The sequence below is a fragment of the Podarcis raffonei genome, chromosome 10 (assembly GCF_027172205.1).
Source record: "Podarcis raffonei isolate rPodRaf1 chromosome 10, rPodRaf1.pri, whole genome shotgun sequence".
NCBI lineage: Eukaryota > Metazoa > Chordata > Lepidosauria > Squamata > Lacertidae > Podarcis > Podarcis raffonei.
Genome location: NC_070611.1, coordinates 41,225,580 through 41,239,027, shown reverse-complemented (window position 1 = coordinate 41,239,027; position 13,448 = coordinate 41,225,580). Strand labels below are relative to the sequence as shown.

Below are 13,448 nucleotides of genomic sequence, written 5' to 3'. Positions count from 1 at the left end.
TCTGGCCTCTTTCATTGATCAATACTGTATATAACAATGCAGGGAAAGTAAGCAGGGCTTTCCTTTATTGTAAATCTTCCCAGTTAATTTAAATGTATTGGCCCCAAAACTGGAAGACAGGAAAAGAGAATTTACTAAGGACAGTTATAGCAGCTTATGTTTATTACTGAGGGGGCAGAATAAAAAACCCTTCCCTGTATGGTACTATATGGAAGTGCTGCATTCCCCTTACCCCACTTAATAGCCTTGATTCAGAGTTTCAGTTGAATATTACAGTTTTGGGGCAATGTGTTTTTCTTTAAAAAGCAATATTTAACAATTTAATCGAAAAGGGTACTAGTCCTTAATACAGCCCTTAATACATTCACTTTAATTTGAGATGGAAGGTTTCCCAGCGTTTCCATTTTATTAAGATTACTTAATAAACTTGGTTGACTCTAAAAGGTTATTAGACAAATTTATGGAGGATAACACTATTAATATCTATATGATGGCTCTATTCTCTCTCCACTGTTAGTCGCAGTATTCCTCTGAATACCCTCAAAGGTGCACTCCTTTGTCTCCCGAGACAGATGGATGCCAACAACCAGTTGCTGGGAATCACAAGTGGCAATCCAGTCCTGCTTGCGGACTTCTCATAGGCATCTGGTTGGTCGTGGAGGGAACAGGATGCTGGACTAAATGGGCCTTTGGCCTGATGTAGCAGGATCTTAATAAGTTCTTACTCTATAGCTTGTTAAAAGTGGGACATTTAAAGCAGCCCCAAGGAATCCTGGGAATGTTAGCTTACCCTCACAGAGTTACGTTTCCCAGCACTGTCAACAAACTTGAGCTTCCATGGTTCTTTTTTAGGGTAGGGCACTTAATGATGGTGACAAAGCACTGAAGCTAAGCAAAAGCTTTGTTTTCAGTGAAATAATATCAGCCGCCATCTGGAGCAGTTAAGCATCCTAATAACCATTTACTTATGCTGGTGCGCATATGAGTACCTTTAATAGTGGCTAGCTTGCTGCTTGAAGCTTAGAAGTGGTTGCAGAAAGGAAGTATGGTTCAGTATAATCCACACCATGTGGTAACTAAGCAACAGGGCTTTTCAACACTGTGTTGACTGACTGCGACCACAGAGAGGCAACTTTTATTCTGTTCACTTTGAAAGAGACAGCTTTTAACTGTTACATTTTACATTACTGACGAGCAAGATCTGCTCTCTGTGGGAAGACTTCTAAGGTACGTTATAAGATTTATTGACTATATACAAACAGAATCATACAAGGGAGGTTTGAAAAGAGAGAGTACAACAGAAACAGATAGCAAGGGATTATCTAAACCTGTATTAAGGAGGAGTTTTAACAGGGAATTATTTTGTTTGTTCAGTTTATCAGAACAGTCCATAAATACCTGTATATCTATGGCATTAATGATAACCTTCTAAATACTGGTGGAAGACTGCCGGAGATCTGAAAAAAGGGAGTAAGCCATATTAACCACATTTGATAAATATAACCAACATGATCACATAAAATGTCCTGTAAAGGTATTTTTTGAATTTAACGAAACTCTTTTTACATTGTGTCTGAAGATGAAAGTTTAAGTCTGGCTTTATTGTTAGCTTTTGTAAACTAGAGCAATCAATAAATTATTGCTGATATTATTATTTATTAAAATTTGATCTCGACATTTTCTTCCAAAAGAGTCCAGAGCAGCAAACACCAAAGTGGTAAAACAATGCAATTAAAAATAAACATTAAAAAACATCTAAAAGCATTAAAACATATAAAATATTTATTTTATTTAAAAAATCCAAAATCTGCAGAAGGGCAGTACCTCCAATTGCATCAGCCAAAATGTCATGAAATACATTTGCTTCCTTGTCCCAAGGTGCAAAGCCCTAGGTGCAACCTGAAACCTGCATAGCACATAGTATGGCTTAGTTCAGTTAAGGCTGCAATCTTATACATCAGGAATGGAGAAGCCTTTTTCAGCCTATGGGCTGCATTCACTCATGGACAGTGCTGGATTTATGTATAAGCTAAACAAGCTATAGCTTAGGGCCCCACTCTTTTGGGGGCCCCAAAAAAATTTAGAGGGAAAAAACCCTGTATGTACATTTCCAAAATATAAGTTCAACAATTACTTTGATAAAATACGTATTTTGTTATGTGCAAATGGCTTTAGAGATCTATTAGGTCCATAAATTACCATATAGCATATATTCAACACAAAAAACAGCTATAATTTGTTGTTCGAGAAAGGATAGTTGGACATATAAAGGGCCCCATTATGTTCAGTAGCTTAGGGCCTCATCAAACCTAAGTCCGGCCCTGCTCATGGCCACATCTTTAACAAACTGAAGTGCCCAGGATTCCTCAGAGGAAGTCGTGTGCTTTAAATGTATGATATGGACCTGCTATCTACAGTATTCTCTTATACCCCAACTTAAAGACTGTGACTAAATGCAGACTTTGTGGCTTCAGCATCAAGCCACCTTTCTCTCCCTGCCCCCCCCCTTAACTTGATCTCCAGCCTAGAAAATTCAATAACATAATATCCAGCATGTTCTCTACTACAAAATGTCACAAAGGTGTTGCATGACTATGGAGTTTACATTGTTTTTAATGCATCAAAATATCTTTGTATACTTTTTTGTTTTATTTTTGAAGATGTGTTTGTCAATGAAAGGAGTTGAGTTTGTAACCATTGCAATCCATTGCAACCATTGCATTGCCAAATGATTGGCTAAATATTTAAAGTTGAAAAATTATTTCAACTTTATTGAAATGGCAATATACAGTAATTTTAGTCTCATTCTTAACACAATTGGCTTGGCTCCAGAACAGTCACATTTAAAGCAAATGATCTGTTCAGTATTAAGTATAATAAAGATTATGGCTTTAAAGCAATGATACAGCTGTAAAAGGTGGACATATATTCCTGACCTACTATGAGATGGCTTGTCAGCCTTAATTCAGAAGTGTATGTATTATAAGTTTATATCAGTCTGTATAATAATATGCCCTTAATATTATTTTGATGTTATAGAATCAAAGCCAAAATTAATTAATGTGAAAATATGTATTAACTAGTCAAGCTGCAAATAAATGCACTGGATACATAAACAAATTTTATTCACAGAAGTTAATAATAATAATAATAATAAATTTTATTTATATCCCGCCCTCCCCAGCCGAAGCCGGGCTCAGGGCGGCTAACAACACTAAAACAGTGCAACATTATAAAAACATTATAAAAATTAATTAAAATCAAAATTGATGGTGTAAAGGGAATTGGGGTTGCTCGTGCGTAAGGGGGCTGCTGCTCTAGGCAACGTTGTCTGGCTAAACCTTTCCCTGGCTGGACAGCCCTTTCTCCGTGGCTGTGTCAGTCATTGGCAGAATCCATCAGTGGGCGTTTCCTGAACTTCTTCCAACATAAAAGCTCTTTGACGCCAAGTCTCCGCCTAGCCTCCCTGCGCAGAAGTCTTCTGCGCAGAGTGGGCGTGGCCAGCGGAGGTCCTGGGCTCTCCCCGCTGGTCTCTGTGGAAGAGTCTTGGAGCCATCTCTCCGAAGTCCTTCCCTGCTCCCCTTTCTTCCTGGTGTCACGCCGATTTCCTTCCCCAAAGGAAGTGTTCTCTCTCTCCCTGCTGGTCCATTCTCCTGCATCGTTGGGGAGCCTTACCTCCACTCTTCGCTCCGATGGCAGTTCCCTGACAGATGGCAACCATAAACTAAAGTTTTGTAAAGATTGCCAAAGGAGGGAGTCAGGCTGTGCCCTGACCAAAGGCCTGGTGGAACAGCTCTGTCTTGCAGGCCCTGCGGAAAGATGTCAAGTCCTGCAGGGCCCTTGTCTCTTGCGACAGAGCGTTCCACCAGGTTGGAGCCGCAGCCGAAAAAGCCCTGGCTCTAGTTGAGGCCAGCCTAACCTCTCTGTGGCCTGGGACCTTCAAGATGTTTTTATTTGAAGACCGTAAGTTCCTATGTGGGGCATACCAGGAGAGGTGGAAACAATTTAATGTTTATTATTATTTAAGTTAGGAAACAATTTAATGTTTATTTTGGTTTCAAATGCAGGCAGTCCTTGGCATAACACTAGAAATGGCAGTTTTTCAATTGTATCCTCGGATCAGATTGTATTTCATTTCAAGCAATAGATTTGCAATATTAGTTTTGTCTTAATGTCCATATTTGAAAGCTAGTTGTTCTACCACAACTGTTCCTTTCTTCACCTGGTTCAAATATGTTTCAGATCTCACTTCTGCAAGGAGTTGCATAAAATTAGTACCCCATTGCAAAGAAGTCAAACTATTTCCAAACTGTGTGTGTATATATACACACACACAAACACACTATACCACATTACACCAATTAAATGGCTACAGGTGTCATTCATTAGCTACAAGTCTCACTCCACCGATAAGAATGCAGAATGCAAAATACTTCCCCCATGAGAGCTCTATGTGCACAGTCGTACACTTGAGAAGGCCTGCTGCGTTTTCAGTTTCTGTTAGATACTACTTAGGAACATCAAATCTGTCTTGGTTATAGAGTCAGGTAGGTAGCCGTGTTGGTCTGACGCAGTCAAAATAAATTTTAAAAAAATTAAAAATTGTCCAGTAGCACCTTAGAGACCAACTAAGTTTGTGCTTATATGCAGAACAAACTTAGCTGGTCTCTAAGGTGCTACTGGACAATTTTTAAATTTTTTTGTCTTGGTTATATTTCATTAAAAAATGCAACCATTTGTATTCTTGTGTCCCATTTTTCTTGGTATATTCATATTTTATCTCTGTAGGCACATAATCCTACTAAGAGAAATGGCTGAAACCCTGGAACAAGAACCCATATATTTCTTTGACCAGGTACTTCCCATCTCTTATTTGGTATGTTATTATTGCTCTCTCCAAATCTACTAAGGGTTTAATAAAATCCTATATTTTATTTTAGCTCAAAATTACTGGTAAACGAAAGCGAAATATGAAAATAGAACCAGGAGAACACTTTGTTGATATAAATTTAATCAGCACAGATCCAGATCCTCATGAAATTCACAGGTAATAGTGGTGACGTTCTTAAATTGCAATAACTGATCAAATGCATTAATGAATTGATATATTGTATTAAAATGTAGTCTTTCCCCCGTTTTTGTTGGTTGGAAAGTTCAAATGGGAAAACTGTTAAGGGAATATTGCAACTTGAAAATTGTCCTGATTTTATTTTTTTAAAGGATGAATAGGATGTAAAAGGGCACTGTTCCAGCAGGAAGCAAGTATGTCTTCTGCACTTCCTACTTACCTAAGTCCTGCTGTTCTCATAAGAATTTAAGCCTGAATACATATATAGCTGTGTCTGAAGATTTCTGTACATGGTTATGTCTTCTTCACACCCATAGTATTTGGTCTATATCAGGGTAGTCCAACATGCAACATTTGACACCCCTCCCCCAGCCCAGTGGCAGACCTACATTTTTGAGGCCTGCTTAGAATGAAAAGTCTGAATTCTGGAATTAAAGGCATAATATACATTTACTGTCCACATGCAGGAACTCTGGATGCATGGATGAACACAGGGAAATAAATTATGCTTTTGTGAAAGACAGAAAAGCAAAGAAAGAACCAGTTTCTACTAAAACAGATGATCCTTCTATATCCATAAACATTTGTGAGAATCCTCTGGCTCACCTCTCCCAAATACCTTCACTTCCACCTACAGAAGAAGACCTACGGTCAACTTCACTGGAAGAACATAAATGCATGGCTGCTACCATATTATGTGAGCTGGAAGAAATGTTGAAGCGTTTTACCAAGTTTAAGTTTATTTTACCACAAGGGGTTTTAAATATATTGAGCTCCAGTTGGAAAGATCTCACTGAAGGTGTCTGGCAAAATAAAAAATATTTGCAGGAATTAGCATACAAAAACTTTAAATCAAGGAGAAGGCAAGCATCGGAGGAGTCCAACAGATTGCCACCTACATTTGAATATACTGACTATGAGACGGCTAAAAATGTAAAAAGGAAAAGCAGGAAAAGTGTTGATTTTCCCATGGGTGCGACAAAAGGAATGGACAATCCTGGAACTCCGTCAAACAGACTCAATGGAAGCAAGAGTAAGGAATTTTACTGGTTTTCTCTTAATACTTAATATTCCAGCATCATATAGCAGAGGGCGGTTCAGCTTGGCCAATATACTACAGGTGGTGACAATATTGCAAGTGTTTGTTTGGTGCACAACTGCTGACATGCGTTTTCAGCCCTGGAAGGAGGTGGGGAGGGCTTACATGCACTCCACCAACATGTGGGATGACCTGGGGCAACTTTTACATATAAGAATAGGAGCAAACTGATTGGTTTTTATGCTAATACCAAAACTCAGGGTTTACTTTGACTACTTTACTATACATTTAGCTCCCAGTAGATAAAGGTCCCCGATTAGCATAAACAGGAGTAGCTCTTGTAGCACCCTGCTTGTGGTTAACGCTTAGCTGGAATGAAATATTCAACGCAGCAATAGAGAAATTAAAATAATAATTTATTTGTCGGACAAATAAATAAGAGGCACAGTGGTATATGGTTACCAAGCTCTGGCCTGCCTTCCTGCCCTTATGGCCAGCACTTATATTCCCTCAGCTCAGCCCCCTTGCTCCTCCTTTGGCTGCCTCTGTCCAATCAGCCTGGTTAAAATTCCTATTGGCTGTTTGCTAGAACCAATCATAAAAGATACACCCATTTCCTATTACCTTTTATGGGAGACAAAGAGCTATATTTCCTTCTATTTATAATTGGCAAATAAGTAGTCATATATCTTACATTTACCTCGACCAGGCACCTTAATTACCAGATAACCTTTTGCCCTAGACTAGGCGCCTTAACTAACATTTCATCTTTTGCCCTATTGCCCTATTCACTCCAAAACAGATGATGGCTAATTTTATCTGAACAGATCTTTTGTTCATCTTCCCACACATTATCAATGAAAGATCTCCTTCTTTGGAGGTCATCAAGCAGAGGCCCGACAACCATATGTCAGGAGTGCTCCGATGGCGTCTCTCTGTCTGGCAGGGGTCCGGACCCAATGGCCCTCATGGTCTATTCCAACTCTTCTATGATTCTATAATTTCTTACTTTCTAAATCCTTTGCATAATTACATTTAAGCCAATATATTTCATAACATATATAGATTTTTAGAAGAAAGGGAACTTAGTAAAAGCTAAGCTAAATTCTAAATTCTAAAGATTCAAAGCAGTTTCAGGGAGAAGCCTCTTCCCTAGCCAGCTGCTGTTTGTATTAGCTCTTGCCCTTTTAACCTTAGGAAGATGTGGCTCAAGTTTAATGGGAGGCACAATAATTATTACTATTTTTGCAACCTTGATTGTATTCTATAATTTGTATGGTCAATGTGACCTTTTGCTCCTAGCCTGTAATTTCCTTTTACAACCCTGAGACACTGCTATAGATCAGGGGGGCCCTTGATCAAGAAGATAAACAGCTGCCAGAGTATGGTTTCTGCCTGGCATGAGAGATACAAACATTTACAAATATATATTTCTTTAAGGTCATTTTTAGAATACAGGAATCTGATCAAAATATAAGCCTTGATTAAAAATGCAGGCTATGATCAGATGCCTCACTCTCATTGGGACTAATTTCAAAGTAAACCTTCAGGCTGCAAGTCTCTAACCTAATAGCATGAATAGGCAACACGGAGAATATTAAATTCCAAGATATAGTTTGTCTTAATACATGTTTCTATACAGTGCTTTTTGCGGGGTTAAAAATTAGGTGCACATAAATAAAAGTACAGTGGTACCTCGGGTTAAGTACTTAATTTGTTCCGGAGGTCTGTTCTTAACCTGAAACTGTTCTTAACCTGAAGCACCACTTTAGCTAATGGGGCCTCCTCCTGCTGCCGCGCCGTCGGAGCACGATTTCTGTTCTCATCCTGAAGCAAAGTTCTTAACCTGAAGCACTATTTCTGGGTTAGCGGAGGCTGTAACCTGAAGAGTATGTAACCTGAAGCGTATGTCATCTGAGGTACCGCTGTATTGTGAGTGCCAGTGCACATTGGCTGCTATGGGCAGGAAAAAGAATGGTACTCTGTACCAGTGAGTGTGACCACACAAAAAACCAGTTATCTATCACTCATTTAGAATGATATTTATTCTTGACACATCTAGGCTAGAGAGAAAATGCCAGCTCTGAAATTTCTATCTTCATCCCAGGCCACAATCACAAGTGGAAGTGAGAGATATCTTGTGATTAATTGAGGAAAGTTGCTGAAGAATACCAGCAAATGGCCTTTGCAGCTGAAGTTAGAGAGGTACAAGCACTCGGGGGGGGGGGAGTGGAACTGAAAATAAACTAGGCAGTTTTTCAAACCATTTATTACAGAAGCTTCTCTTTCCCGTTTCAAGGTGAGTGAAAAAGTAATCATAGTATTCAGCCAGGAGAGGCAATCTGTACCCAGAGCACTTCATTCAATAATGAAAAAAGTTAACAGCACATAAGCACTTACTCTGGCCATTACCTAGCTCTTTGCAAGTTTGTAATTATAAAACAACAAACAGTTCTTAATAAAGAACTATGATTATGTGTGCTTATGCTGCTGAGGACTCATGACCAATACATTTCTTTTCTCTCCTATTTAGCTGCAGTCTCTCAGCAATATAGCAATGATTCACCTTTTGCAATCAGTTTCTCACTGTCATCAAAACTATGCAAGGAAAGAGGTATTATGTGTGCACTCTCTCTTTCTTCATTCAGGTTAATGTTTAGATTAATGAGCTACAGTTGGAGGGGAGCTAGCTTATTCATTTACTGTATAAGATATCTTACCTGCCCTTCACCATAGAGCCCCAGGGTGGGTTACAACATTATAATGATACAGTTATGAGGGTGGGATGGGGATGACAAAAGTAAAACAGTGTTAAAAAGAGGGAAAACAATATAGATTAAACAAAAGAGGTGGGTCTCACAACACAAAATATCTTTTTTTTTTATAATGATTTTTTATTACAGATTTTTATGACAACACAAACATATAACAAATACATAAACAAACAAAAAACAAAAACAAAACAAAAAACATGTACCATTTCGTATCTTAGTTTCTTATACCTTTCTTCCCCGACTTCCTCATGCCTCCCTTTTCTGTATTCCAAGTTCTTATCAATTACTCAGCAAATCTTCCCTTATTTTAATTAAGATTTAAGCTAATCTTCCTTATTCTCCTTGTCTTAACCATTGCTAATAGTAACCATTTACTTTCCAGTCCAACATCATTCTAGCTTTCATTAATTTTGTAATATTTCTTTAAATAATCCTTGAACTTTTTCCATTCTTCTTGCGCTGCTTCTCTTCCCTGGTTTCGGATTCTGCTCGTCATTTCTGCCAAGCCCATGTAGTCTATCACCTTCATCTGCCATTCTTCCAGTGTGGGTAAATCTTGCGTCTTCCAGTACTTCGCAATGAGTATTCTAGCTGCTGTTGTAGCATACATAAAGAAAGTTATATCTGTCTTTAACACCCCCTGGCCGACAATACCCAAGAGAAAGGCCTCTGGTTTCTTGGGGAAAGTATATTTAAATACCTTTTTCAGTTCATTATAGATCATTTCCCAGAATGCCTTAATCTTCGGGCACGTCCACCAGAGGTGAAAGAATGTACCTTCCTTTTCCTTACATTTCCAACATTTATTGTCAGGCAAATGGTAAATCTTTGCAAGCTTGACTGGGGTTATGTACCACCTATAGATCATTTTCATAATATTTTCTCTTAAGGCATTACATGCCGTAAATTTCATCCCGGTGGTCCACAACTTTTCCCAATCAGCAAACAAAATATTATGACCAATGTCCTGAGCCCATTTAATCATAGCTGATTTAACCGTTTCATCTTGTGTATTCCATTTCAGCAGAAGATTATACATTTTTGACAAATTCTTGGTACTGGGTTCTAACAGTTCTGTCTCCAATTTTGATTTTTCCACACAACACAAAATATCTTAACTGTCAAAGGGGAGGGGAAAGAGGTCCGTCTTTAGTGTACGACAAAGGTGATGCTAGATGCCCTCACCCTCTCCTAGGCTGCCATTCCCCTTTCTTCTAGCAGGACTACCAAGAGATGATACTTGAGGAAACTATTTTTATTTTATTTTTAGGTTAATTGGTTCTGGTGGATGACTGTAATAGGGAATGAGAAAGAAAATATTAAAGATGGCCTTTACTTCTAACTATAACTAATACTTGTGTTTGTGTTAACAAACCGGCTTTCTTAACTTTTAAATGTATTTTTTTGATTAATAAAAAATGTACTGATGTCTTGGAATTCGACAGGCACTTAAACTTTATTTATTTATTTGCAGCATTTCACTTAACTAATTATGAGTTTTTTCATTTCTTCATAAAGGTTGGGTTTTTCAACATTCTGACTGTGACTCTAAAGACCTAGAATGGAAAGCACCGTATGTCTGGGCAGTGGAAAGATTAAGAATGGCAAAGATCGAAATGTAATATTAAAATGGGATTTTCTATTATGGCTTTTAAAATCTATTCTTGTTAAACTGAAAATTCATCTGTTTTATTACAGGCTAAAATAACCAGAGATAGTTTAAGATGTGTTAAATTGCTAACACAGATGCTCAGAGAGGTCCATGGGAGAGTATGCAGGGCCTCTGGCGTTTTCTAACTGGAAAGGGGTAGCATGGAGGCACTGGCTGTATGAACCAATGGCCTGAATTGGTGCTTCCAATTGGGACCCATATATGACAGCCGTTGCAGTTTTTCATACTCAAATCATCTTCTTTTTTAGCCACTGTGACTGCACAAATCACACAGTGTGAAAAGTCCTCATGTGAAAGTGTTGCTTCATGCAGTTGGTGCCCTCATGCAATCACTGTTGGGCCCAAGAGCAATCCTGTATGACCCTGTGGAGCAGGGCTGGCCATACCATTAGGCAGAGTAGGGCTTTTGCCTCAGGCAGGAGGTGTTGGGAATTTGTGTGCCAAGTGGTTTCCTGCTTCCCTCAGGTGCAGCACAGTTTTGACATAAGAATCTACTGCCAGTCCAGGCAGGTTTTGGACATAGACTAGGGGGGCAGCATCCTCTGGTTTTTCCCCTCAGAAAGTAAAATGTCTTGGGCTAGCCTTGATGTGGAACATAAAACCATGTTGCAAAACCACATTACAGAAACTCATTTCCTCTGGGGGGAAAATTAAATAATTGAACATTGATTATTTGGTATTTGACAGGAGTGGGACAACAACCTCAGAATCATGATGTCTGGTAGTTTTTAAAAACGTCCCCAATGTAGTGCGGACTTAATTAATCCTATCAAGTATTTTTGAAAAACAATAACTATATCATTTTTAGAAGTCTTTTACTTTCTTGTGCCCTGTGTTTCCCTGTACAGTTCTAAGTGAATAACTCGATTAATCTTGATGAACTGAGATCAAATGACTATCTTCTGTTAGCTATAACTGTTTTTACACTTGTATGTTTTATATTATTATTGGAAGATTTATTTTCATCTGAGATATAATTATATAGACAAAATCTCTGCAAACCAATCCATCCCAGAGGAGGAGAGTATGTTTTCTTTTTCAGTTTTTATCACCCCTATTGGCACATAGACCTGGCGCTGAAATCCTGATCCTCATTTTGGAAGGTACAGCGCTGACTGCTGCCAGGTTTCTGTGCCAATGCTATTGCACTTGACTTAGTGTTATTGAATGCTTATTCCTAGCCTGGTCAGCAAAAAGGTGTCCTGAGTGCTATCTTGTTGCAGAGTTTAAGGTGTAAGGAATGTTGGCTTCCAGTCAAGGGTTCTCCTTAGATTTCCTCTAATTAATATTTAGAATTACAAGCTTCTGGAATGCTTTCCTGCTTAATTCCCGCCTTCAGTTAAAGGTTTGGATATCTGACTCTCAAAGTCGGCAATGTGTAATATATAGACTATGAGAAAATTCATAGTGACATTGAAATAAAGCTGCTTGAAGGCTCATAGAGTAAATATGTTGCCTACCAATGGAAAGGACAGTCCAGTCCAGTAGCTCTTCTTTGAATGAAGTACACATGGTAGCTTATGCAAGTGCAAGCCAAAACAATATAACCCTCACTCTCCTTCAGCACCTACAGTGAAGAAAGCTAGCTGCTCTGTTGCATTTTCCCTGTTTTGCTGGTACTGTAGCTCAGTATCTGCTAGGATACTTAAGAGCTGCAGGTGACGTGCAAGTTTCTGTGTAAAAGGGACATGGGACAACTATTGACTCAGAAGTACTTACCACTAAGTCTGGACTGGGGTTGAGCCTTCGCACTGGTTGGTGTAGCTTTATTAATGTGCTTATTCAGAATAACAGGCAAATAATTGGTGAAGGTGGGACGCGGGTGGCGCTGTGGGTAAAACCTCAGTGCCTAGGACTTGCTGATCGTAAGGTCGGCGGTTCGAATCCCTGCGGCGGGGTGAGCTCCCGTCGTTCGGTCCCAGCTCCTGCCCACCTAGCAGTTCGAAAGCACCCTTAAGTGCAAGTAGATAAATAGGTACCACTTTATAGCGGGAAGGTAAACGGTGTTTCCGTGTGCTGCGCTGGTGCTGGCTCGCCAGCTGCAGCTTCGTCACACTGGCCACGTGACCCAGAAGTGTCTTCGGACGGCGCCGGCTCCCGGCCTCTTAAGCGAGATGAGTGCGCAACCCTAGAGTCGGACACGACTGGCCCATACGGGCAGGGGTACCTTTACCTTTACCTTTAATTGGTGAAGATCTTTTGAAAATAAAACCAAAAATGTAAAATGGGGGTCAAACATAGTATAGATTAGGATGTCTGTGTTCGGAATCTGTATTAGGACTCTACCAAGTTGCCTGAGCAGAAGGCAAGTAAGTTTAGACTTGCAACTTACATTCTAAACTGTTTTTCTTTCTAAATATAAAATGTATTTTCAAAGCTCTTACAGGGTTTGGATTGAATTGAACTGCTTTTTACTCAGATGAATAGAAGACTGGTGCCCGGAATATGCTATACTACATTGCTTATTCAGATCATATAGAAAGCTGAATTTTTTCAGCCTAAATGTTAGCTATGTTGAAGACATTATTTAAGAGAATTTCTTAGTAAATAATTGCTTAAAAATTTTTTTCCAAACAGAACTGAACAGCTGTCTAAGCTGAAAGAATCAGGATTTGACAAGCCTATTATTCTTCGTCATTATGGTGATATCAAGAAGGAAACCTTTCCCCAAAACATCAAAGGGCGGCCCAGTAAGAAAGTCTCTTCTGAGAGCCTGTATGAAAAACCACAGTTGCCAGTGATCAAGCAAGCTGAGCCAGCCTTAAAAAAACTGCACTATGGATTGGTTGATGGATCATCCTTCATTTAATATCCTTTGAAAGTGTAACATGAAAGAGAATTCCATCTAGCAGGAATGGGAGGAAGCATTCCTACAACAAAGAAAAAGCATGGATT

The 13,448-nt window shown here is 39.1% G+C and overlaps 1 protein-coding gene across 4 annotated transcripts in view; it reads left to right on the top strand.

The window, feature by feature from the left end:
* Window positions 1-364: 364 nt before the first annotated feature.
* LOC128422670 (uncharacterized) overlaps window positions 365-13,448 on the top strand; it is a 21,344-nt gene continuing 8,260 nt past the window's right edge. For 2 of the 4 annotated variants that reach the window (XM_053407001.1, XM_053406999.1), the window contains exons 1-6: window positions 4,663-4,855; window positions 4,941-5,047; window positions 5,536-6,101; window positions 8,641-8,721; window positions 10,400-10,499; window positions 13,131-13,361. In XM_053407001.1, the coding sequence (XP_053262976.1) occupies window positions 4,727-4,855; window positions 4,941-5,047; window positions 5,536-6,101; window positions 8,641-8,721; window positions 10,400-10,499; window positions 13,131-13,361 (1,214 nt within the window). In that variant the 5' untranslated portion in view covers window positions 4,663-4,726. Of the gene's footprint in view, window positions 1,228-4,661; window positions 4,856-4,940; window positions 5,048-5,535; window positions 6,102-8,640; window positions 8,722-10,399; window positions 10,500-13,130; window positions 13,362-13,448 lie in introns of those variants that run through there. The other 2 variants (XM_053407000.1, XM_053406998.1) reach the window with 2 other exon arrangements.